The sequence below is a fragment of the Salmo salar genome, chromosome 19, assembly GCF_965601325.2.
Source record: "Salmo salar chromosome 19, fSalSal1, whole genome shotgun sequence".
Classification (NCBI taxonomy): domain Eukaryota; kingdom Metazoa; phylum Chordata; class Actinopteri; order Salmoniformes; family Salmonidae; genus Salmo; species Salmo salar.
In genome coordinates, this window is record NC_138309.1 from 1685687 (window position 1) to 1712552 (window position 26866).

General features: G+C 41.4%; 1 protein-coding gene and 1 long non-coding RNA gene across 3 annotated transcripts; one reads left to right on the forward strand and one right to left on the reverse strand.

Moving 5' to 3' along the window:
- The first annotated feature begins 1207 nt into the window (after positions 1-1207).
- LOC106578262 (histone H3.3A) lies at positions 1208-6928 on the forward strand. Of its 2 annotated transcripts, none has more exons than XM_082965556.1 (4): positions 1208-1380; positions 1938-2102; positions 2183-2340; positions 5894-6928. In XM_082965556.1, exons 2-4 carry the CDS (start codon positions 1975-1977, stop codon positions 6016-6018), a joined length of 411 nt encoding a protein of 136 aa, XP_082821682.1. In that variant the 5' UTR covers positions 1208-1380; positions 1938-1974; the 3' UTR covers positions 6019-6928. The 2 variants fall into 2 exon arrangements, with proteins under 2 accessions (XP_082821682.1, XP_082821681.1); XM_082965555.1 differs by having other exon boundaries at positions 1214-1380; positions 1956-2102.
- LOC106578263 (uncharacterized) lies at positions 6639-8764 on the reverse strand. Its single transcript, XR_001322400.3, has 2 exons — positions 8610-8764; positions 6639-7771 (listed from the first exon to the last, which is right to left on the reverse strand). It is a non-coding gene; the product is annotated as an uncharacterized LOC106578263 (long non-coding RNA).
- Between the last annotated feature and the right edge of the window lie 18102 nt (positions 8765-26866).

A 26866-nucleotide genomic window follows, 5' to 3' on the forward strand; every position in this document is an offset into this window, starting at 1 on the left:
CCATAACATATTGCAGCCACCACTATGCTTGTGTACAACGCTTTGTATTCAGGACAAAAAGTTAGTTGCTTTGACACATTTTTTGCATTATTACTTTAGTACCTAGTTTGCAAACAGGATGCATGTTTTGGATTTTTTACAATTCTGTACAGGCTTCCTTCTTTGCACTGTCAATTAGGTTAGTATTTTGGTGTAACTACAATGTTGTTGATCCATCCTCAGGTTCTCCTATCACAGCCATTAAACTCTTAACTGTTTTAAAGTCACCATTGGCCTCATGGTGAAATCTGAACGGTTTCCTTCTTCTCTGGCAACTGAGTTAGGAAGGATGCCTGTATTTCTAGTGACTGGATGTATTGATATACCATCCAAAGTGTAGTTAATAACTTCACCATGCTCAAAGGGATATTCAATGTCTGATTTTTATTCTATTTTACTCAATGTCTGCATTGAAAAACCTCCCTGGTCTTTGTGGTTGAATCTGTGTTTGTAATTCACTGCTTGACTGAGGGACCTTACAATTAAATCAAATGTTATTGGTCACATACACATGGTTAGCAGATGTTAATGCAGATGTAGCGAAATGCAATTATTTGTATGTGTGGGGTACTGAGATGAGATATTCATAAAAAAAAATAACGTTAAACACTATTATTGCACACAGAATGAGTCCATGCAATTTAAGTGACTTGTTAAGCAAATGTTTACTCCTGAATTTATTTAGGTTTGCCGTTACAAAGGGGTTGAATATGTATTGACATTTCAGCTATTCATTTTTTTAAATTCATTTCAAACATTTCGAAAAACATAATTCCACTTTGACATTATGGGGTATAGTGTGTACAAATGTGGCAAAAGTACAGAGGTGTGAATACTTTCTGAAGGCTTTGAAAAAATGCACAATGCTATTTCAAGCAGCCAAATTACTACTATGTGAGTCTTTCTTCGAATGCATCGACCTTTTTACACGTTTCCGTTATTCCGACAAGTAAAAGTTTCCAAAATACTTTTGTTTCCACTTATTCAGATTTTTGTTGCTAGATGCCAGTTTCTATATAGGAAATGAACCACAATGTATTATATTTATTAAACTACTTTATCATAGAAATCTCATATTTAACTTGGAAATGCCTTCTAGAAATGTGATTCAATTTGTAAACAAGTCTCGGCGTCGTAGGGCGTCATTTTGGTTTGACCAATACATATGCGTTTTGCTGGTGTTTGTGGGCAGGTCTACAAATTAGACGTCAAGAAAAGTATAAATACAAATACCATTTCTTGTTCAAAACTCTACGAAACTGTAACGGTGTATCTGGCATCTAAGAACATTGTAGTAGTGGTTTGTTCTCAGTTAAGATTTTACCAAGCTAAATACACTAGGTAAGTGTTTTGTGGTTGTTCATATTGAAATATAGTTAGCCAAAACTATTATTTTTATCCGTTGTTGGTAGCTAATTAACGTCGAGCGTTAACTAAAAACAGGTGGTTTGCGTGGGCACTAGTTTGCCAACCTGGCTTATTTAGCTATCCACGTTAACTAGTTACTGTAGGTAACTTAAACAAACCAGGCCTTGTAGGCAATTTTGAAATGCTGCTTGGCTAACTAAGGTAGCTAACGTTACATTCAGTTGAACCGCCATACCGGTTTAGAAAGCTGTCGCCCTGCGTCCAATATGTTTAAACATCCTGTGTTGTTGACTGGGTGGGTGGGGTCTCGGCTAGCATCTTGGCGCCATTAGCCTTATGAAGTTAGTAGTAGCCTTTTGGCACCTTTTTTATGGTGTAGTTGCATGCCTGCTGATATAGGTATCACCATTTATTTGGCTGTCTAATGCGACCACTACGATTGGTTTCAAAACTCGAGATATTAAATGTGCTGGCCATCAGTTACCTTGTTTTTTGAGTAGTGACGCCACGTGGTTTATTGTGCATTTTAGAATTTCACCTATTTTCAGATAAGTCTACAAGTGAGCTATGGCACGTACCAAGCAGACCGCCCGTAAATCCACTGGTGGAAAAGCACCCAGGAAACAACTGGCCACCAAGGCTGCAAGGAAAAGTGCGCCATCTACTGGCGGTGTGAAGAAACCTCACCGATACAGGTAACGCTTCTCACCTGGACCTTTCTCAATTTGCTGCAACGGGACACTTCTTGGCATGTGTACTGACTGTGTGTGTGTAGGCCGGGTACAGTGGCTCTGAGAGAAATTCGTCGGTACCAGAAATCCACTGAGCTGCTGATCAGGAAACTGCCTTTTCAGCGGCTAGTCCGTGAGATTGCCCAGGACTTCAAGACAGACCTCCGCTTCCAGAGTGCTGCCATTGGTGCTCTGCAGGCAAGTTAACCATAGGATTTGAGTTGAAACAGGTTGCTTATGGATGGGTGTAGTCCAGGGTTTCTGTTTTGCCCAAAAAGCCTGTTGTAGCTGAAAACAGAAAAACAAATAGCTAAATAGTGCTTTTCACTGCTGGCAATACCAGTTGATTTAAGTAAATTTGACTGTTATGCTTATTGGTCTACAGTTACTATAGGTTAATTTGCATAATTTATTGGTATTAAATTGGCCAGTATTTTCTTTAGTCATGGCTCTTATTTATCCCCAACACAACATGTGCACAGTATACAGAGCCTATTTTGCACTGGATCTCTTGTATGTCCTAAGCTGGTTGCTGCTGGAGTGAAATATAATTTAAAAACTAGTTGCACAATAATTCTAAATGCTATTGTGCGTTCAATTTTGGTGCGCAACTAAAGAGACTATATTTCTCAACTGGCAACTGAAGTGTGCCTCCCATTCAAGTAAATGCTCGCAGCCCATCACCCACCACCATTTCTCAAGACACTTATCTTGCTTCAAAGTAGCCTATAGGCATAATCTGACCATGGCAACATGGATGCAATAATTTTGTCCGTTTTAAGGTTGGGGAAAGCTAGCAATTTATCTTACCATTTCCTACTTTTTAAGGGGGTGGCAGGGTAGCCTCGTGGTTAGAGCATTGGGCTAGTAACCAAAAGGTTGCAAGTTCGAATCCCCGAGCTGACAAGGTACAAATCTGTCGTTCTGCCCCTGAACAAGGCAGTTAACCCACTGTTCCTAGGCCATCATTGAAAATAAGAATTTGTTCTGAACTGACTTGCCTAGTTAAATAAAGGTAAACAAGTGCAGTTAGGATTTTCATGTGCAGTTTTGTTTTCTTAATCGGTCATGTTAATCATAAACCTGAGTTCAAATGATAGAAATCTGAAAGTTAAGCAAACTTCAGATTTCATCACCAACCTCTGCCATATGGACACAGATACTAGAGGTTGACTGATTATTGGAGGACCAAAAAAAGCTGATGCAGACTTTTATTTATTTGTAATAATGACCATTACAACAATACTGAATTAACATGTTTATTTTAACTTGATATAATACATCAATAAAATCAATTTCATTTCAAATAAATGAAACGTGTTCAATTGGGTTTAAATAATGCAAAAAGTGTGGAGAAAGTAAAAGTGTAAAAAAAACTAACGTTTAAATTCCTTGCTCAGAACATGATATGAAAGCTGGTGGTTCCTTTTAACATGAGTCTTCAATATTCTCAGTTAAGTTTTAGGTTGTAGATATTATAGGACTATACCATTTGTATTTCATATACCTTTGACTATTGGCTGTTATAGGCACTATAGTAATGCCAGCCTAATCTCGGGAGTTGATAGGCTTGAAGTCAAACAGCGCTGTGCCTCAAGCATTGCTAAGAGCGGTTGGCAAATGTAGAAAAGTGCTGTTTGAATGCTTACGAGCATGCTGCCTACCACTGGTCTAGCAAATCATAGACTTAATTATAATATAATAAACACAGAAATATGAGCCTTAGGTCATTAATATGGTCAAATCTGGAAACTATCATTTCAAAAACAAAACGTTAGTTCTTTCATTGAAATACAGAACCGTTCCGTATTTTATCGAACGGGTGGCATCCCTAAGTCTAAATATTGCTGTAACATTGCATAACCTTCAATGTCATAATTGTGGCACATTAATTACGGTGTTGGCCTTCAGTTTACAACGAGCCAGGCGGTCCAAACTGCTGCTCTTACCCTGACTCTGCTTGCGCAGAATGCAAGAGAAGTGACAATTTCCCTAGTTAATATTGCCTGCTAACATGACTTTCTTAACTAAATATGCAGGTTTAAAATATATGTGTATTGATTTTAAGGGCATTGATGTTTATGGTTACGTATATTGGTGCACCGGTAGTGCTTTTTTTCACAACTGCGCTTGTTAAATCATTACCCTGTGATTCGATGATAAATTAACAGGCATTGCGTTGATTATTTGCAACGCAGGACAAGCTAGTTAAACTGGTAATATCAACCATGTGTAGTTAACTAGTGATTATGGTAAGTTTTAATGCTAGCTAGCAACTTACCTTTGCTTGTTGCTGCACTTGTGTAACAGGTGGTCAGCCTGCCACGCAGTCTCCTCGTGGAGTGCAATGTAATCGGCGTCCAAAAGTGTTTATGAAAACTTGAAATCGGTCATGCCGATTAATCGGTCGACCTCTAACAGATACATTGATCCATTGGCAGCTAAATGAGTGCACAGAACTCGTAGCCTCTAACTTCTATTGCGTTTTCACACTGAGGCTTGATGGCGGTTGTTGGAAATATTTTTCTAATAGGTTACTGTGGAACTAGTTTTAATAAAATATAGTTCGCAGTGGATGTTCCTCTTTCCTACATTTCCACACAGCAGGCTAGGTACTTCTATGCATGCACGCTCCCTCAACATTATCAGGACTGAGAAACCAGACATGCTCATTGCTCACATGGAGCACTCCAAACAAAAGACAATGAGAAATTGACAAATCTCCTCAAATGGTTATGAAATAAACAAACTCACAAGTGTAGAAGGTTGTAAACTCTGCAAACAGTGTTTCTATTCAATGAGAACAGTAAAATGACTAATGCATGCATTAGCAGAAATTGTAACCAAATGACAGCTTAACGGTACATTTACTAAAATCAAAGGGCAAACAATTTACACTGAATTGGCGGGAGACAGCTGAGCAATTCTGTAGACTCGACCATCTTCGCCACACACCCCTCCCCTTGTCCCAACATTTAAAAATTCTACTCCAGACGGCTTCACACATTTTACATTTTCACGACACAAGCCGTAACTCAATCAGCTAGGTCTTATTGCCCTGCGTTTACCAAATTGCAGACTTCCCAAATGGGCATCGGCGTACGTGCTTGTGATTTTGAAACAATCCACAGCAACAACAAAAAAGTAAGATGCCAATGATCCTCGGTTCCTTTCTGGTGAAGTGTGTCGAATGGTCTTATTCCTCTATGGACAAGTACTTTTGACATGCATTTCCATTCCCTATTGGGCCCACCCCTATGCCATTAATCCCGTTCAATTAGTTTTCATGTTTACTTTATTTCGTTGTCCAGAAGCAAAAGGTACAATCCTAGTCATATTAGCAACCCATCCAAGTTCAATCTTTAGATTCTCCTGCTTTCTAACTTGAAAATAGTTTTATTGATTGCTGCGACAAATGCGTTGCTTTTTCTGTTAAGATGCATTGCTATATTCTGAGCACTGTGGGTTGATGCCCTAATGGTTTATGCATACGTGTCTGGTAAATTTCTCTCTTCCCAGTCACATTGTCTGGAAACTTATTCTACCCCCCCCCCCCAAATGGAAACCTTGGTTCAGTCCCATTGGCTGTTGCTCTAACATGGGCAGACAACCCAGGCAGTGGTGTGCCAGATTAGCCTTTGTCCCAATTATGTAGCAGGTAAATCATGACTTGGTTAGCTGCTGCTGCACTTAAATTAATATGTACTGATGCCAATAGATTCTGATTATGGGCTTTTCTCTCCCCATACAGGAAGCCAGTGAGGCATACCTTGTTGGCCTGTTTGAGGACACCAACCTGTGTGCCATCCATGCCAAGAGGGTCACCATCATGCCCAAAGACATCCAGCTGGCTAGGCGAATCCGAGGCGAGCGTGCATAATATGAACTTTGAACTCTTGGCGGGAAGGTGGGTGATATTGGCTGGGGTGTTCAACCATAAATTACTATGCTGGACAAACAACAATTTCATTGCCTTTACTGAGCTCAGTAAAGGCAATCAGTCAATTTAAATAAATTCATTAGGCCCTAATCTATAGATTTCACATGACTGGGTACAGGTATGCATCTGTTGGTCACAAATACCTTAGAATGGGACTCAGGATCTCATCGGTTTTGAGCATTGAAGTTGCCATCGATAAAATGCAATTGTTTTCATTGTCTGTACATAACCCCACCATGGGGCACTCTGTTCACAACATGAACATCAGCAATGGTTGTGAGGCCAGTTGGACGTACTGCCAAATTCTCTTAAACAATGTTGGATGCGGCTTATCAGCTCTGGTGGACATTCCTGCAGTCAGAATGCCAATTTCATGCTCGCCCAACTTGCGACATCTGGCATTGTGACAACTGCGCATTTTAATTGGCCTTTGTCCCCAGCACAAGGTGCCCCTGTGTAATCATGCTGTTTAATCAGCTTCTTGATATGCCACACCTGTCAGGTGCATGGAAAATGAGAAATGCTCACTAATGGGGATGTAAAACAATTTGTGCACAAAATTTAAGATTTGTGTGTAAAATCTTTATTTTTTTTAATTTCAGCTTGAACTTGGGACAATCTTTGTTCAGTGTATGTAGTCATTTTTGTATGGTCTCATTAGTAAAATAAAAGCTTGGTATTTATAGTACATTAGTAGCAAGTTTCATGCAAAAACATTCCTACTCTTTTCTCTCAGGTTTTGAAACTTTTTTTTTTTTTAAATGGTAATACTTTTAGGTCATCTTAATGTAGTATGCATATCACATTATGGCCATTTGTTGTAAATAAAATTTCCACTACCTCACTTGGACTACATTGTTTATGACCCTAATTTATGCAAACTCTAGGCTGAGCTATAACTTTCTTAGCCATGGCTGAGGCAAAATTAACTATGCCCAGGATTGGTGTTTGTTGATTTAAAGTGAGGCAGTATGTTAAGTACAAGGCTCTGCATTAACATTTTAAAACCAACAGGCTACAAATACACAGCCAAAGACTACATCTTCTGCAAAATTACATCTAATTCATATTGTACACAACTTGGTTTCACCATATGTTTATGACTACTTGCCTGAAGGTTGGACGGAAGCATGGTTAGTGTTACCTTTCCCTCACACGATTGACAATGTTGAGTGAGGTTCATAAAGTCTAAATCTTGGATAGTAAACATTTTGTATGATAATTGCATTTTGCTCCTTAAATCCTTACAGGTGGATGGCCAGAGCATTAATACCTCAGGCTCACTGCTCATCGACATGGAAGCATACACAAATTGTGTATTCCAGACATTGCCTAATCTAGCTAAAATAACCTGAAATTAGACTTTCAGTTGCACAATATTAGCTAGATTTGCTTTGTTCTTCAAGTAAGCCAGGTAAATGTTCATAGATTCTTCTCAAGCTGTCCATCAAAGTCTGTCTCACCCCTCAGTGCACACCACAGCAAGAAGCTCACCCCAAAGAGACTGATGGGGAGGACTTTCCACCATGGCCGCTGATACTTGCTTCCAAGGGACTGGTCTACATCCCAAGTCTTGTGACTGGCTTTGCTGGTACTGAACTTGATGGGATGACTGAGCTCCTCACCATCCTCATCTGCTGTTGACTTAGCCAGCCTCTGGGAGGTAAGGGAGAGGGTCCGTGCATGGTTTAATCTAAAAAAAACAAAAAAAAAAAAAACAAGCCACCGTTACATTTCAATAAATGGCATTGAACAGAATGCCACTCCCCACCCATACAGTGACTTTACTGATCGCTACTTTGAGGAAAAACGTACTTTCTATGACAGATGTGCTACCACATCTGGACAAACACTGGATAAGAGCGTCTGCCAAATAACTAATGTACTATTTTAGGAGCTTGGGCGTCTAGGATTTTTTTTGGCAACCTACAGAAAGCTGTTACGCAATATCGTATCCCCCCCTTCTCATATTTGATCGTTTGAAAAGGCTTCAGATATGCAGCTACTCAGGATCCTGGGGCGGCATGTAGCCTAGTGGTTAGAGTGTTGGGCCAGTAAACGAATGGTTGCTAAATCGAATCCCCGAGCTGACATGGTAAAAATCTGTTTTTGCCCCTGAACAAGGCAGTTAACCCACTGTTCTTAGTCCGTCATTGTAAGTAAGAATTTGTTCTTAACTGACTTGCCTAGTTTAAATAAAAACATGACCGTAGGAAATGTAGCTAGCAAGCATCACTGTTAGCTAATGTGAGTCAGTCGCTCCTGGTTGATCACGTGGGGTGCAGGAAGGTCGAAGAGCCCCTTAATCTAAAAGGTAAAATAACCAGCGTCACTGAACACTGAGTGATGGTTTTAAAACCTGAACCAAATGTCTACACCTTTGCTAGCTTGGTTTCAGTCAGGTTTGTTTGATTCACTGAACTACTCTGTCCATGATGAAACTGAACTGTATAGCTAGCCGCCTAAACGCAACTCCTGGAGTTTAATTGAGTACTGCACATGTAGCTGTATATTTATCATATTGTACATACCTCTGCTTTGTCATGTTAACATAAATCACAATCTCACGATAGTGTGACAAACTAGATAAAACACGTCCTACTCTCGACATCGTGAAGAATGGCCATCACAGGTCAAAATACTCAGTTCGAAGCAGATCATGTAACATTTCGTTGTGTAACACTGAATTGTGTTCGTCAAAAAAGCTAACGAGAAAATGATTCCTAAACATTCGACAGGTAGTTGAGGACTTTTAATTTTACAGTATGATCACAGATGCTGCCAATATATTTAAACAAAACTAGAATATTATATTTTTTACATTTAATCTATGGTGGACGTCAAATTCTTATGATAAACAATGCAAGATACTGTGCTTGCATAAAATGTTGGATAATATTGCCATCTGTCACCTATTGGAATTGCAAGAGCACCCAGACAATTATGTAGCCTTCGGGTCATGCTTAAAACCGGTGCTTAATTTGTAAATCGCAAGGTGCCAGAACAAGTAAGTAAGCGGGGTGACTTGGTATCAGAACGCATAGGAGACGGTCTGTTTTATGTTAAAGAATTGTAAGCAAATCATAGCATTTGTGTTGTGGCATAGAGCAGCATAGAAGTTGCACACATGGGGAACATTTTTAGTAGCCTAGGGTCCTGGATAAATGCATTTCATGCAATTCTGTGTCATTTTACATGACTGGAAACTTTGGCAGAGTTTATACTGAACAAATTATCAAAATGACAGGCTACTTTTTGACACTGACAAACTGAGAATCTGAGATCAATATAAACAACCTTGTCTTGAATCCAATAACAGCGAAGGCTCCTCAGAGGAAGGGGAGGGCCATTCTCAATGAATTTCATAAAAATAGTCAAACATGAGAAAATGATTTTTAGCTAAATCTATACTACATATGTTAACGTCACCAAATAATTGATTAAAACAGTCTTACAATGACTGTCTACAGTAGCCTCAACAGCACTCTGTAAGGTAGCACAATGGTGTAGCCGGAGGACAGCTAGTTTCTGTCCTCCTCTAGGTACATTGACTTCAATACGAAACCTAGTAGGCTCATGGTTCTCACCCCTTCCCATAGACTTACACAGTAATTATGATAGGTTGGAGGCCGGCCTCCAACCTAACAGAGCAGGTTGTCCACCCAATCAAAGGATCAGAGAATGAATCTAGTACTGAAAGCATAAGTGTGACTGTTCTTCCATGCCGTCCCTGGGAGGGGTGCGTCACTTGAGTGGGTTGAGTCACTGACGTGGTCTTCCTGTCTTGGTTGGCGCCCCCCCTTGGGTTGTGCCATGGCGGAGATCTTTGTGGGCTATACTCGGCCTTGTCTCGGGATGGTATGTTGGTGGTTGGAGACATCCCTCCAGTGGTGTGGGGGCTGTGCTTTGGCAAAGTGGGTGGGGTTATATCCTACCTGTTTGGTCCTGTCTGGGGGTTTCATCGGATGGGGCCACAGTGTCTCCTGACCCCTCCTGTCTCAGCCTCCAGTATTTATGCTGCAGTAGTTTGTGTCGGGGGGCTAGGGTCAGTCTGTTATATCTGGAGTATTTCTCCTGTCTTTTCTGGTGTCCTGTGTGAATTTAAATATGCTCTCTCTAATTCTCTCTCTTTCTTTCTCTCTCTCGGAGGACCTAAGCCCTAGGACCATGCCTCAGGACTACCTGGCTTGATGACTCCTTGCTGTCCCCAGTTCACCTGGCCGTGCTGCTGCTCCAGTTCCAACTGTTCTGCCTGCGGCTATGGAACCCTGACCTGTTCACCGGACGTGCTACCTGTCCCAGACCTGCTGGAACCCTGACCTGTTCACCGGACGTGCTACCTGTCCCAGACCTGCTGTTTTCAACTCTCTAGAGACAGCAGGAGCGGTAGAGATACTCTCAAAGATCGGCTATGAAAACGCCAACTCACACTTACTCTTGTGTTACTGACTTGTTGCACTCTCGACAACTACTATGATTATTATTATTTGACCATGCTGGTCATTTATGAACATTTGAACAGAAGAGGACTGGCCACCCCTCATAGCCTGATTCCTCTCTGTTTCTTCCTAGGTTTTGGCCTTTCTAGGGAGTTTTTCCTAGCCACCGTGCTTCTACACCTGCATTGCTTGCTGTTTGGGGTTTTAGGCTGGGTTTCTGTACAGCACTTTGAGATATCAGCTGATGTAAGAAGGGTTATATAAATTTGATAAGCTATAGCTAGCTAGCACTGCAGTACATAAAATGTGGTGAGTAGTTGACTGAGAGAAGGACAATAGTTGAACAGTTTTGAGCAAATATATTTCTTAAAAAATGAAGGACGAGAGAGACCGTTAGCTAGCTATATTTCTTGATACAGTGCCTTCGGAAAGTATTCAGAAGTCTTGACTTTTTCCACATTTTGTTACGTTACAGCCTTATTCAAATATGGATTAAATTCATTTTTTTCCTACACACAATAACCCATAATGATAAAGTGCAATGTATTTTTTACAAATGTATTAAAAATAAACAAACCTTATTTACATAAGTATTCAGACCTCTTGCAACTTGAAATTGAGCTCAGGTGCATCCTGATTTCATTGATCATCCTTCAGATGTTTCTACAACTTGGCATCCACCTGTGGTAAATTCAATTGGTTGGACATGATTTAGAAAGGTGTCTGCCTTTCCAAGGTCCCACAGTTGACAGTGCATGTCAGAGCAAAAACCAAGCCATGAAGACAAAGGAATTGTCTGTAGAGCTCCGAGACAGGACTGTGTCGAGGCACAGATCTGGGGAAGGGTACCAAAAAATGTCTGCAACATTGAAGGTCCCCAAGAACAAAGTGGCCTCCATCATTCTTAAATGGAAGAAGTTTGGAACAACCAATCTTCCTAAAGCGGTCCGTCTGGCCAAACTAAGCAATCGGGGGAGAAGGGCCTTGGTCAGGGAGGTGACCAAGAACCTGATGGTCACTCTGACAGAGCTCTAGAGTTCCTCTGTGGAGATGGGAGAACCTTCCAGAAGGACAGCCATCTCTGCAGCACTCTACCATTCAGGCCTTTATGGTAGAGCGGCCAGCCGGAAGCCACTCCTCGGTAAAAGGCACATGACAGCCCGCTTGGAGTTTGACAAAAGGCACCTAAAGACTCTCAGACCATGAGAAACAAGATAATCTGGTCTGATGAAACCAAGATTGAGCTCTTTGGCCTGAAAGCCAAGCGTCACATCCGGAGGAAAACTGACACCATCCCTACAGTGAAGCTCGGTGGTGGCAGAATCATGCTGTGGGGATGTTTTTCAGCGGCGGGGACTGGGAAACTAGTTAGGATCAAGGCAAAGATAAACAGTGCAAACCTGCTCCAGAGCGCTCAGGACCTCAGACTGGGGTGAAGGTTCACCTTCCCACAGGACAACGACCCTAAGCAAACAGCCAAGTCAACGCAGGTGTGGCTTCGGGACAAGTCTCAATGTCCTTCCTTGAGTCGCCCAGCCAGAGCCCTGACTTGAACCCGATCGAGCTCTGGAGAGACCTGAAAATATCTGTGCAGCAAATCTCCCTATCCAACCTGACAGAGCTTGAGAGGATCTGCAAAGAAGAATGGGAGGAACTCTGCCAAGCTTGTAGCGTCATTCCCAAGAAGACTCAAGGCTGTAATTGCTGCCAAAGTGCTTTAACAAAGTACTGCGTAAAGGGTTTGAATACTTATGTGATATCAGTTTTCTATTTAATACATTTGCAAAAATGTCTAAACCTGTTTTTGCTTTGCCATTATGGAGTATTGTGTGTCTATTGAGATTTAATTTTTTTTTTAAATACATATTAGAATAAAGCTGTAATGTGGAAAAAGTCCAGGGGTCTGAATACTTTATGAATGCACTGTATATAAATATTTGTGCATAAGTGTTTCCACCGACACTTCTATCATTCATTTTACCGACACAAAAGATCCCACCTTGTCTAGCATATTGTTTTTTCAACATTTCGAAAGTTGAACGAAAAATGTTCTGTTTTCATCTGGCCTGTCATGACATTTTTTTAAATCTGATATGTACTTTATGGACATTTCGAAATTTACTGGGTGGGAGGGGCTGGTCCAACTCAAGCCCAACGTCCCGAGGGCTCGTGGCGGCACTTCACGCAGGCAGCTGTGCCATTAGAGATTCTGGGTTCAAGTCCAGGCTCTGTCGCAGCTGACCGGGAGACCCATGGGGCAGTGCACAATTGGCTCAGCGTTGTCCGGGTTAGGGGAGGGTTTGGCTGGCAGTGATGGCCTTGTCCCATTGCGCACTAGCGACTCCTGTGGCGGGCGCAGTGCACGATGACACGGTCGCAATGTGCACCGTGTTGCCTCAGACACATTGGTGCGTTTGGCTTCCGGGTTAAGTGGGCATTGTGTCAAGAAGCAGTGCGGCTTGGTTGGGTTGTGTTTCAGAGGATGCATGGCTCTCGAACTTTGCCTCTCCCGAGTCCGTACGGGAGTTGCAGCGATTAGACAAGATTGTAAATACCAATTGGACACCATGAAATTGGGGAGAAAACGGGGTTAAAAAAAAAGGTTGACTCACCTACTCATTCCAGGGTTTCTCTTTATTGTTACTATTTTCTACATTGTAGAATAATAGTGAAGACATTCTTCAAAGTAGCCATCCTTTGCATTGACAGCTTTGCTCACTCTTGGCATTCTCTCAACCAGCTTCATGAGGTAGTCACCTGGAATGCATTTCAATTAACAGGTGTGTTTTAAGGTAAGACCCAAGTGCAGACTGTGTGAAGTAACAATATTTATTGTAACAAGGGGCAGGCAAACGACAGGTCAAGGTAGGCAGGGGTCGATAATCCAGAGATGGAGCAAAGGTACAGGACGGCAGGCAGGCTCAGGGACAGGCAGAGTGGTCAGGACAGGCAAGGGTCAAAAACCAGTAGGATGAGAAAAAGAGCGGCTGGGAACTGCCAGGAGCTGACAGGACAAACGCTGGTAAGCTTGACAAACAAGACGAACTGGCACAGACAGACAAAACACCAGTATAAATACCCAGAGTGGTGAAGATGGGTGACACCTGGAGGGGGTGCAGACAAGCACAAGGGCAGGTGAAACATATCAGGGCGTGACAGGTGTGCCTTGAAAGTTAATTTGTGGAATTTCTTTCCTTCTTAATGCATTTGAGCCAATCAGTTGTGTTGTGACAAGGTAGGGGTGGTATACAGAAGATAGCCCTATTTGGTAAAAGACCAAGTCCATATTATGGCAAGAACAGCTCAAATAAGCAAAGAGAAACGACAGTCTATCATTACTTTAAATTAAGACATGAAGGAAAATTTGAAGAACTTTGAAACTTCAAGTGCAGTCGCAAAAACCATCAAGCTCTATGATGAAACTGGCTCTCAAGAGGACCGCCACAGGAAAGGAAAACCCAGAGTTACCTCTGCTGCAGAATATAAGTTCATTAGAGTTACCAGCCTCAGAAATTGCAGCCCAAATAAATGCTTCACAGAGGAACAGACACATCTCAACATCAACTGTTCAGAGGAGACTGCGTGAATCAGGCCTTCCTGGTTGAATTGCTGCAAAGAAACCACTACTAAAGGACAACAATAAGAAGAGGAGACTTGCTTGGGCCAAGAAACATGAGCAATGGACATTAGACTAGTGGAAATCTATCCTTTGATCTGATGAGTCAAAGTTTGAGATTTTTGGTTCCAACCGCCGTGTCTTTGTGAGATGCAGTGTAGGTGAACAGATGATCTCCGCATGTGTGGTTCCTACCGTGAAGCTTGGAGGAGGAGGTGTGATGGTGCTTTGCTGGTGACACTGTCAGTGATTTATTTAGAATTCAAGGCACACTTAACTAGCGTGGCTACCGCAGCATTCTGCAGCGATACGCCATCCCATCTTGTTTGGGCCTAGTGGGACTGTCATTTGTTTTTCAACAGGACAATGACCCAACACACCTCCAGCCTTGTAAGGGCTATTTGACCAAGAAGGAGAGTGATCGAGTGCATCAGATGACCTGGCCTCCACAATCACCCAACCTCAACCAAATTGAGATGGTTTGGGATGAGTTGGACAGCAGAGTGAAGGAAAAGCAGCCAAGTGCTCATTATATGTGGGAGCTCCTTCAAGACTGTTGGAAAAGCTGGTTGAGAGAATACCAAGAGTGTGCAACGCTGTCATCAAGGCAAAGGGTGGCTACTTTGAGGAATCTCAAATATAAAATATATTTTGATTTGTTTAACACTTTTGTTTACTACATGATTCAATATGTGTTATTTCATAGTTTTTATGTCTTCTACAATGTAGAAAATAGTAAAAATAAAGAGAACCCCTGGAATGAGTAGGTGTGTCCAAACTTTTGACTGATACTGTATATATTTTAAAAAATGAAGCAAATTGCGGTGCCTTCAGGAGTTGTCGAAGTTGACTGTAAACAATGTCCACAGAATTGCCCGGGCCGAAAAACAAATTGGAGAAGGGCTTTAAATTCTACGTGTTGTCCAATTTAACGGATTACAAAGGTATGTATACTTATCATTATTAGCAAACTGCCTAGCTCAGTACTTGCCAGCATTAGCCTGCTCGCTAAACTACTAAACAAAACAACCAAAGTGAACTTACTACCTGGCAATCTAAGCAGAGTTGTGTCAATGAGGAGATCGGTTCTCAGTTGGCAAACACGTATCACAGTGTTTGTGCAGGCTGAAATATGGTGTGTTGAGATCAGGGATGCACGCTATATCGGTGAACATATCAGAATCGGATGATATTAGCTAAAAATGCCAACATCGGTATCAGCCCGATGTCTGGTTTAACGCCGATGTGCAAAATCGACGTGCATACTTATAAGGTAGGTACAGTGAGGGGGGAAAAGTATTTGATCCCCTGCTGATTTTGTACGTTTGCCCACTGACAAAGAAATGATCAGTCTATAATTTTAATGGTAGGTTTATTTGAACAGTGAGAGACAGAATGACAACAACAAAAAATCTAGAAAAACGCATGTCAAAAATGTTATAACATGATTTGCATTTTAATGAGGGAAATAAGTATTTGACCCCTCTGCAAAACATGACTTAGTACTTGGTGGCAAAACCCTTGTTGGCAATCACAGAGGTCAGACGTTTCTTGTAGTTGGCCACCAGGTTTGCACACATGTCAGGAGGGATTTTGTCCCACTCCTCTTTGCAGATCTTCTCCAAGTCATTAAGGTTTAGAGGCTGACGTTTGGCAACTCGAACCTTCAGCTTCCTCCACAGATTTTCTATGGGATTAAGGTCTGGAGACTGGCTAGGCCACTCCAGGACCTTAATGTGCTTCTTCTTGAGCCACTCCTTTGTTGCCTTGGCCGTGTGTTTTGGGTCATTGTCATGCTGGAATACCCACCCACGACCCATTTTCAATGCCTTGGCTGAGGGAAGGAGGTTCTCACCCAAGATTTGACGGTACATGGCCCCGTCCATCGTCCCTTTGATGTGGTGAAGTTGTCCTGTCCCCTTAGCAGAAAAACACCCCCAAAGCATAATGTTTCCACCTCCATGTTTGACGGTGAGGATGGTGTTCTTGGGGCCATAGGCAGCATTCCTCCTCCTCCAAACACGGCGAGTTGAGTTGATGCCAAAGAGCTCCATTTTGGTCTCATCTGACCACAACACTTTCACCCAGTTGTCCTCTGAATCATTCAGATGTTCATTGGCAAACTTCAGACGGGCATGCATATGTGCTTTTTTGAGCAGGGGGACCTTACGGGCGCTGCAGGATTTCAGTCCTTCACGGCGTAGTGTGTTACCAATTGTTTTCTTGGTGACTATGGTCCCAGCTGCCTTGAGATCATTGACAAGATCCTCCCGTGTAGTTCTGGGCTGATTCCTCACCGTTCTCATGATCATTGCAACTCCACGAGGTGAGATCTTGCATGGAGCCCCAGGTCGAGGGAGATTGACAGTTATTTTGTGTTTCTTCCAGTTGCGAATAATCGCACCAACTGTTGTCACCTTCTCACCAAGCTGCTTGGCGATGATCTTGTAGCCCATTCCAGCCTTGTGTAGGTCTACAATCTTGTCCCTGACATCCTTGGAGAGCTTTTTGGTCTTGGCCATGGTGGAGAGTTTGGAATCTGATTGATTGATTGCTTCTGTGGACAGGTGTCTTTTATACAGGTAACAAACTGAGATTAGGAGCACTCCCTTTAAGAGTGTGCTCCTAATCTCAGCTCAGTACCTGTATAAAAGACACCTGGGAGCCAGAAATATTTTTGTTTGAGAGGGGGTCAAATACTTATTTCCCTCATTTAAAATGCAAATCATTTTATAACATTTTTGACATGCGTCTTTCTGGATTTTTTTGTTGTTTTTCTGTCTCTCACTGTTCAAATAAACCTACTATTAAAATTATAGACTGATAATTTCTTTGTCAGTGGGCAAACGTACAAAATCAGCAGGGGATCAAATACTTTTTTCCCTCACTGTACATGATGTAATGACGCCACGTAAAATTTTGCGCTACATGTGTAACACAGCATTCCTAATCTAGCCCACAATGTCTTCTGTGTGGATTAAGCAGTCAATAGGTCATTTGAAAGAGTAAGAGATTTTCAGTGAGACAACTAAAAGGCATAATCCATTAACGCCAAAATAATGGAATTCACTGCCCTTGACAATCAACCGTTCTCTGTCGTGGGTGATGTTGGCTTTCGCCGACTGGTCGAGCACTGGTACCCACTACCAGGTGTGCTAGTTTCCAAACGTTGCCCTACCGGAGTTACACAATAATACAGTCACTGCTATTAGCTTCACCACTGACATTTGGACCAGTGATATCAGCCCCATGAGCATGCTGAGTCTGACAGCACAGTGGGTCGTTGAGGATTTCGTACTGAGCAAAGTCGTATTGCATGCTCATGAATGATGGTTGTCATACCGCTGCTGCCATTTCAATGGCATTTGAGAACATGTTTGAAACATGAACACACTAGCTAGCGCCATTCAAACAACTGACTCGAGAAATAAGCTCATCAACTGCGCCTGCAGCTGACGTGATGCCCTCTGTCATGGAATTGAAACGCCTGCTCAACAAAACTGCCAACACAGGCTGTGAACAAGCGATTCGGTGGCATTCTCTCTTTACTGTGTTGCCACCATGCTCGATGCTTGGTACAAGGACCGCTACTTCGATGCAGACAAGAAACGGGCTTTACGTAAAATGTTACATACGCAGCTGGACAAGATCGAAACGGACACAGTGACTGTGCGCACCGAGGAAGAGAGGCCACAGACAGACGGAGCTGAAACTTCACTACTTGACATGTATGATGAAATCCTAGTTGAGAATGAAACGACTGAACAAATGAACAATGAAACAGCACAGCAAGTAAGTGAAAGAAATAGGGTTTGATTATGTTTTACTGGTAATGGGGACATGTGTGTGTGTGTGTGTGCAATCTTTATTTAATTAGGTAAGTCAGTTAGAACAAATTCTTATTTACAATGACGGCCTACCCCGGTCAAACCCAGACGAAGCTGGGCCAATTGTGAGCCACCCTATGGGACTCCCAATCATGGCCAGATTTGATACAGCCTGGATTCGAACCAGGGACTGTAGTGACGCCTCTTGCACTGAGATGCAGTGCCTTAGACCGCTGTGTCCATGTGTGTGTTAACTATTTAACTGTACTAGAATTCTTTAAAACGTCACAAAAATTTTAAATATCGGTTATTGGTATTGTTTTTTTGGGCAAGGAACATATTGGATATCGGTATCGGCGCTTCACTAGTTGAGATGCTATCAGCAGTGGTGTAAACTAAAGTACCAGTACTTAAAGACGCACTCCAGGATCTTAAGCACAACAAATGTGTAACATAGTACGAATTGGATTCGTAACATATCATAGGAATTGCACACAAAAAAATGGATGACGTAGTACACAAAAAAAGGAAAATGGTCCAATTCACACACTTATCAAAACAACATCCCTGGTCATCCCTACTGCCTCTGACCTGGCGGACTCACTAAACACAAAAGCTTTGTTTGAAAATTATGTCTGAGTGTTGGAGTGTGCCCCTGACTATCCATAATATTTGTTTTTATTATTATTGTGCCATCTAGTTTGCTTAATATAAGTTATGTGAGCATATTTAAGCACATTTAAAACCAAACACTTTCAGACTTTTACTCAATGAGTATTTTACTGGGTGACTTTCATTTTTACTTCAGTCATTGGCTATTGGTGCACTATAATTACAAGTACCCCTCAAGATAAACTTCATTATAACTAGCCAAGTTCTGTGTAACACCTAGTAATTACATTGTACTTATGCAGATATTACATGTACTGTGGTGTACTCTTGTATTTATTCTCCCACTTGGATCTCGCTTCCACAAGCTTTTAAATAGAGGGACAGATTCTCAGTATGGGTAATGTACTGTATAAGTACGCAAGTTTAGTTACAAGTTAGTACTCCTCAAGATACACTTAATTTTAACTAGCTAAATCCTGTGTAACAATTAGTAATTACATTGTACTTAGGCAAATATTACATGTGCTTTGAAATAGTGTCCTATTCATCTGGGATGACACTCAAATTAAATCTGTTTTCGTTAGCTCAACCAAGTTAACCCAGGTGGTATGCTTTTTGGGGGGGTCAAGTGCTAGCAACAATGTGGACTGGAGATATATTTTGTACAGTGCACATTCATGATTAATTAGAGCCTATTGAACATAAGCTATAATCTCTCAGACACCCAGCACATCCACAAGGGATCCCAACCTTTGTCACAGTTGTTAATGACTCAGATGCATCTGAGAAGAAATAAAATACTAAGTTGGTGAATTTAGTGGAAACCTGCCCATTTGTAACAAGCATGGTAACAAGCATTCGCTGTTATACTTCTGTAATTACAGACCACAATTACTACCAGGTAGTTATTACATTGTAACTATGAGTCGTTACACTTAACTACAGTATTGTTAGTGTAATTACAAAAAGGACCCTTTAAAAGGAAGTGTTACCATGTTTTGCATTTACTTTCCCGAACCTAAATATGCTGCACTTTCCGCGAATTCTAAAACATTGTCTTCTCTGAATTTTTTTTAACTACAGTAGGCCTGCTTACAGTGGTAGCCTACACACTTCAATGCAAAATATCAACTGTCTGTTCACCTGTTAAGTTCTACTGTATGTTATAAACCGCGTTGCCTTTCAGATGCATAGAGCAAAAACTTTAAGTTATAATAGGTTATCTAATAGGCCCAATTAAATGAGAGATGTGCATGGTAATTCGTTTTTTGGCTACTTCGGAAATATTGTGCATGGGAGAAATCCTCACTATCACTGTATAAGCAATTTGGATGTACGCACCGAACATTGCTCTGGGAACCGAAAGGGGTATCTCAGTTTCAAGGTCTCAGCTTTGAGAGAAGAAGCCCCATCAGTCACATGCAGGAACCAACTATTAATAATGTAAATCATGCTTATATGACTTGTTTTGTATAGCAGTATATAAGGACTGAACGGGAACGCCCTTTTCAGAGTTTTCATCAAGCTTGGATTGAATTTGTGAACCTCTCCAACCGTGATAATAAAGATTGATTCATTTACATTGAGTTTGAGTCCTTAGTGGTGAATTTCCACGACATTTGACATTACAGTATTCAGGCGTAGCCTACAAATGGCAACGGTGAACCGTCTGTTCTATTGTTAAACTGCACTTCGGATGAGATCACATAAAGCAAAATACTTTAAATAGTTTATCTAGTTACTACTGTGAAGTGGGTCCAATTAGATGATAGATAGATCGGACGAATGGTTGCCTATCCTAACTTGTTGTATGCCTACAGGCTATTTCGCGAGTATGAAACCATCACAGTCAGAAGAGGTGAGGAATTTATTCTGCAATGATCATGGAAGTTAAATAATCTGAGAAAAAAAAAATCTATTTTTTTTATAATGTAAATATTTAAAAAATGATTTTCCCTCTTCTCACAAATGATAGCATCCTGTTATTATATTTAGCTACTTGTTATTTTGTTTTGAATAAGTCATCATATATTCCCCATTTGCGCAAGGCAACTAGGCTACTTTTGTCTTCTTGCAATGCAATACTTCAGCCAGTAGACATTGTGCGTACGCATGGTTTGAAGTAGAATAAGCACATTCTCATGTCAAGTTCAGTTTTTTATAAATGGCAACTTTTGTCAAAATAACTGATGCACGTGTCAGGGGTTCGCCTTGGGGTCATGATAGGGGCTGTACCAAATGTTTGATGTACTATAATAATTGATTATGCTTATGTTGTATTAATAGAAGGGAGGGGTTATAAGACCCCCAGACTACAGATTAACTATATATATATATATCCAATGTATATATATATACACACACACATTATGAGGTTTAATATTGTTCCACAGTACTTTTCTAGTCTCTCTGCCTCCTATGAAGAAACTGTGTGAAATGTGTGACTGTGAAGACAGAACTCTGTAGGGGAGTGTAAGAGATTAGTCAGACATTCCACATTGGACATTTACTACTAAGCTTTTAGATAACACTAAAAGTCTTGTTTATATAGCTGTGTAGGCATGGTTTTGGTGTAATGAGTAGAAGGTAATGACGTAGACAGTGACATCACTAAGGCTGGACTTCGGGTTTAATAAAATAACTTGGACCCTTGACTATTTTGCAGAACTTACTCAGGAACATGCGTGTTATGTTCCTGTTGTCAACTTCTGTCTGCAATTGAATTAATAAAGGTTTTTGAATGATTTAATTAAAGATATTGTCAGAATGCTAATTTCACCAATGAGCCAATGATTGACAAGGAACAAGGGAATGAACCCCAACACATGTATGTTTTGTGCGTATGCAATGCTTATAAATGAGGCCCCAGGTGAAGTTGCCCTACCTCTTGTGAAGTGTAGATTATTAAGATTATTGGAGCATATCTCAATAGTATATGTGACAGGAAACTAGGCGTATGTCGTGCATCACTACTTCACAGGAGAGGCATTTGAATGTAAACATTTTTTTTACAATAAAATGTGTTTTTTTTGCAAAAATGCCTTCTGGAACATGTGAACTGTCAGGTGCCTTAATAAGAAACGTGTATACTATCTGTAAATACAAATAAAATAATAAAATTATGAGCCTAATTGGTTTAGCCATGGAAAAAGTCAGGAACCTTCCCGCTAGCCATGATTGGCTGAGATAATGGTTGGGCTGGACATGCCAAGAGATGAGTTCGGATTGGTATGCCATGTAGCGCGCTTCTGTCTATAACATGAGCTGCTCAGTATGTGAAGGTAATTTTGGACCAGCAGGCTGCTGAAGTCATGCAGCCTGTCATTTTTGTGTTTGTACTTCTTCATAATGACAACGACAAGTTTATCAGACAACAATAGAATGTTCATGTCGTCACTGCGACAGCTGTATACAGACATGTATGATAAGCCATTTTCTAGCTCTGAGTCCCTACTTTTATCCAATGTAAAAAACACAATTTCAAATGTTTCTACATAACACCGAATTGAGCTGGTCGGTCACGTATGTAAGTGTTTGAATTGTTGGAAATCAGAGTCCTGTGCTGTTTTTATTTTTCTGGGACATTGTAGCTCTGAATCGACTGGCTGTCATTGACTGCGCTTGGGCTAAACACGAGGAGACACCCTTCAATAAGATGATAGGTAGACATCCTCAGTTGCAGCCAACCCAGTGAACTACGGCAAGCCCTGCAAGCTGTCTTGTGTAGAGGCTTTTGCTGCACATTCTGCATTGTAGGTAAGGCTTGAGCTATTCTGCAGTTAATTCATAACCCGTGGTATCGTATCGCATGATCCATTACATTTACCTGGATAGAAGATTTTACGCAAAATGCTTATCTATACAAATTAATTGGTTTTACCATCAGATTACCTTAGTAGTGGTAAGTGTTGGCAGTGTCATCATCAATCAGGAATTAGCATGTCTGAAATGCAGGCTTTCGGGACCTGGCCATGATTCTGCTGAGGAAGTTTAAGTGGGGGACAATGCTGAAGCACTATGCAACTTGTCAGTCAGAGGAGCTGCTGGCTGTGGAGAAAGCATACCTCAGTATCCCTCCTGAAGAAGTGGAGTTCGGTAATTTACTGTAAGGTATGTTTTGGGCCAAATCCCAGGAAATCTCTTGCCCTCATCTGTAGGCACCTGTTGACTCGTCTTAGGTTGAGAGGTGATCGGTTAGCCATACAAGGGTTTAAGAAAACCGTGATACGCATTTAGAGCGAAGAGCAATATAGATATGGAAAGCTTTAACATATTTTACTTTAAGTGGAAATATTTAATGTTTGTGTATTTCTTCAGAGACCGTTTTGAACCAAAAAGTCCATCCATTGTCTTTGCAATTACTATTTTATACATTGTAGAATAATAGAGAAAACATAAACTATGAAATAACAAATATGGAAATATGTAGTAACCAAAAAAGTGTTAAATCAAAATATATTTTATATTTGAGATTCTTCAAATAGCCACCCTTTGCCTTGATGACAGCTTTGCACACTCTTGGCATTCTCTCAACCAGCTTCACCTGTAATGATTTTCCAACAGTCTTGGAGTTCCCACATATGCTGAGCACTTGTTGATGGCTTTTTTTCTCACTCTGCTGTCCAACTCATCCCAAACCATCTCAAATTGGTTGAGGTCAGGGGATTGTGAAAGCCAGGTCATCTGATGCAGCACTCCATCACTCTCCTTCTTGGTCAAATAGCCCTTACACAGCCTGGACATGTGTTGGGTCATTGTCCTGTTAAAAAACAAATGATAGTCCCACTAAGCCCAAACCAGATGAGATGGCGTATCGCTGCAGAATCCTGTGGTAGCCATGCTGGTTAAGTGTGAATTATAAATAAATCCCTGACACTGACAGTGTCACCAGCAAAGCACCATCACACCTCCCCCACGCTTCACGGTAGGAACCACACCATGCGGAGATCATCCGTTCACCTACACCGCGTCTCACAAAGACACGGTGGTTGGAACCAAAAATGTGGACTCCAGACCAAAGGACAAATTTCCACCAATCCATTGCTCGTGTTTCTTGGCCCAAGCAAGTCTCTTTTTCTTATTGGTGTCCTTTAGTAGTGGTTTCTTTGCAGCAATTCGACCATGAAGGCCTGATTTACACAGTCTCCTCTTAACAGTTGATGTTGAGATGTGTCTGTTACTTGAACTCTGTAAAGCATTTATTTGGGCTGCATTTTCTGAGGCTCGTAAGTTTAACCTTTCTGGTGCAGGCGTTGCGCTAGCGACCCATCTCGACAACATCCGGTGAAATTGCAGAGCGTGAAATTCAAATGACAGAAATAGAAATATTTAACATTCATGAAAATACAAGTGTAATACATCAAAATAAAGCTTAATTTCTTGTTAATCCAGCCGCTGTGTCAGATTTCAAAAAGGCTTTACGGCAAAAGCACACCATGCGATTATCTGAGGACAGCGCCCCACATTCAAAAGCATGAAAAACAGTTTTCAACCAGGCAGGTGCGCCACAAAAGTCAGAAATAGCGATATAATAAAAGCCTTACCTTTGAAGATCTTCTTCTGTTGGCACTCCAAAAGATCCCAGCTACATCACAAATGGTCCTTTTGTTCGATAAAGTCCTTCTTTATAACCCCAAAAACTCAGTTTAGCTGGCGAAATTCATTCAATAATCCACCGGTTTCCCTCCTTGAAATGAATCCCAAACGTTACCAATAAACTTCTCCAAACAAGACAAACAACATTTATAATCAAACCTCAGGTACCCTAATACGTAAATAAACTATACAATTTTAGACGGAGAATCGTTATTGTCTTTACCTGAGATAAACAACAAAGAACACGCTTTCATCCACGCGCATGAAAACACTACAGCCAAAATGGGAGCCACTTAGAAAAACTACAAATTCTAGCTCATTTTTCCAAAAACAAGCCTGAAACTATTTCTAAAGACTGTTGACATCTAGTGGAAGCCCTAGGAACTGCAATCTGGGAGGATTTCGCATCATAATACATTTACGTCATTTAGCAGACGCTCTTATCCAGAGCGACTTACAAATTGGTGCATTCACCTTAAGATATCCAGTGGAACAACCACTTTACAATAGTACATCTATATCTTTTTTTTTGGGGGGGGGGGGGGGGTTAGAAGGATTACTATATCCTAATAAACATGAAATCCATTGGAAACAATGGTAGGCTGAAAAAAAAATTGGGGGATGGTTTGTCCTCGGGTTTCGCCTGCCATATCAGTTATGTTATACTCACAGACATTATTTTAACAGTTTTAGAAACTTTAGAGTGTTTTCTCTCCAAATCTACCAATTATATGCATATCCTAGCTTCTGGGCCTGAGTAACAGGCAGTTTACTTTGGGTATGCTTTTCATCCAGACGTCAAAATACTGCCCCCTAGCCCAAAGAGGTTAAAGAAGAATGGTAGAAAGTGTAAGCAGAGGGAGATGGAGAAATGGAAGTGAATGAGGGGGAAGTATCGGAGGTGGTAGGTGTGGTGAAGTTATCGGAGATCGAGGTATGCACCGAGGGTCAGGATAAAGATGAGTCTGTGACAGTAGGAGTGAACTTAATGGAAAAAGTGGACTCTTGCCTTTGGCTGATCCATTTATGGTTTCACGGTGGGTGAAAAAAAGAGTTGGGTAATGTGGAATCGGTGAAGGTAACCAGAAGTGGTCTAGTGATAATTGTTTGTGTTTCTGTTGGTCAGAGGGAGAATGTGCTTGGAGTAAAACAAATGGGGTAAGAAAAGTGTATTTTTTCGCTCTCAAGAAAAGGGCACCACTGAAAGGAGTGATAACTGGGGTAGCAGTAAATATAAAAGTTGACCAGCTGAGGAGAAAGATTCCCGGTGTATGGGATGCTCGTCGCATCACGCAGACAGGGTGGCAAGAGTGGAGAAACAGAAGAGTCATTGTCTGTTCTTTTGAGTTCTGAAGTTGAGTCTTTGCCCGACAAAGTGAAGTTAGGATATATAGGTTATCCTGTATGAGCATATGTGCCGAATACATTACAATGTTACAGGTGTCAAGCTTATGGGCATGTGGCAGCAGTGTGTAGGAGGGAGGGTCCAAGGTGTGAGAAGTGTGCAGAAGGGCATGAGACAAAGAAATGTGTAGTATTGGGGAAAGTAGTGGAATGTGTTAATTGTAGGGGTGCCCATGGGGCTGGGGATCAGAAATGTCCTGTGCGAGAGAGGCAGGTTGAGGTTTCCAGGGTTAGAGTGGTGCAGAAGTTGTCATATGCTGAGGCAGTGAAGAAAGTAGAGGAAGATGGGTAAAGGGGGATGCGTGGTGAGAGTAGTAGCGCTATACCAGTACAGAGGGATAGGCCAAAAAGTGATATAAGTTTAAGTAAGATTGGACTTTTAGCATTTATTGCAACGGTTATCAACTGCGCTGCAGGGATAGAATGGAAGTCGCAGAAAATTGAGATTGTGGTGGTAGCTGCAGGGAGGTATTTGGGTGTGCGAGACTAGATATCAGAAGAGCTACAGGGTGTGTCAAGTGGTGATGTCCCATCCTTTCAGGATGATGGCATGAAGTAGGAATAAATACATTTAATTAGATGGTAGGGTATTTATTTTGTACATTTTTATTTTTCAAGCAGTGTGAGTTGTACTCCAGTCTAGTAGGTGGCGGCAATGCAGAAAATTGGATGCCAAATGCCGTTAAACCTCATAGAAGAAGGAGAGGGTCTACTTCGTGTATCCACCCCTCTTTGCGTTTCAACAGAACTTTATAAAAATGTAGACCGTGACGGTCGTTTTAGGAAAGGTCATCAATTTCGTACAAACCCTGTTTCAAAGTGCCTTTGCATTGCATAACTTTTATTTTGTCCTGTGCCATGATTGCGTCTTAATTGCAGTTCCATGTCGGCAGGCAACAGTATACCAAACATTAGGAACACCTTCCTAATATTGAATTGCACCCAACCTTTTGACCTCAGAACAGCCTCAATTCATCGTGTCATGGAGTCTACAAGGTGTCGAAAGTGTTCCACAGGGATTCTAGCCCCTGTTGACTCCAATGTTTCCCACAGTTGTGTTAAGTTGGCTGGATGTCCTTTGGGTGGTGGACCATTCTTGATACACACGGGAAATTGTTGAGTGTGGAAAAACCCAGCAGCGTTGCAGTTCTTGACAAACCGGTGCTTCTGACACCTACTGTCATACCCTGTTCAAAGGCACTTCAATCTTTTGTCTTGCCCATCGCCCTCAGAATGCCACACACACATACACAATCCATGATGCAATGGTCTCAAGGCTGTCTCTTCCCTTTCAT

What these genes read in the sequence shown, in the direction of transcription:
- LOC106578262 (XM_082965556.1), top strand. Translation starts at nt 1,975, where the DNA reads ATGGCACGTACCAAGCAGACCGCCCGTAAATCCACTGGTGGAAAAGCA. An exon ending in AAGAAACCTCACCGATACAG is followed by an intron (nt 2,103 to 2,182) that starts GTAACGCTTCTC and finishes GTGTGTGTGTAG; the next exon opens with GCCGGGTACAGTGGCTCTGA. An exon ending in CATTGGTGCTCTGCAGGCAA is followed by an intron (nt 2,341 to 5,893) that starts GTTAACCATAGG and finishes CCATACAGGAAG; the next exon opens with CCAGTGAGGCATACCTTGTT.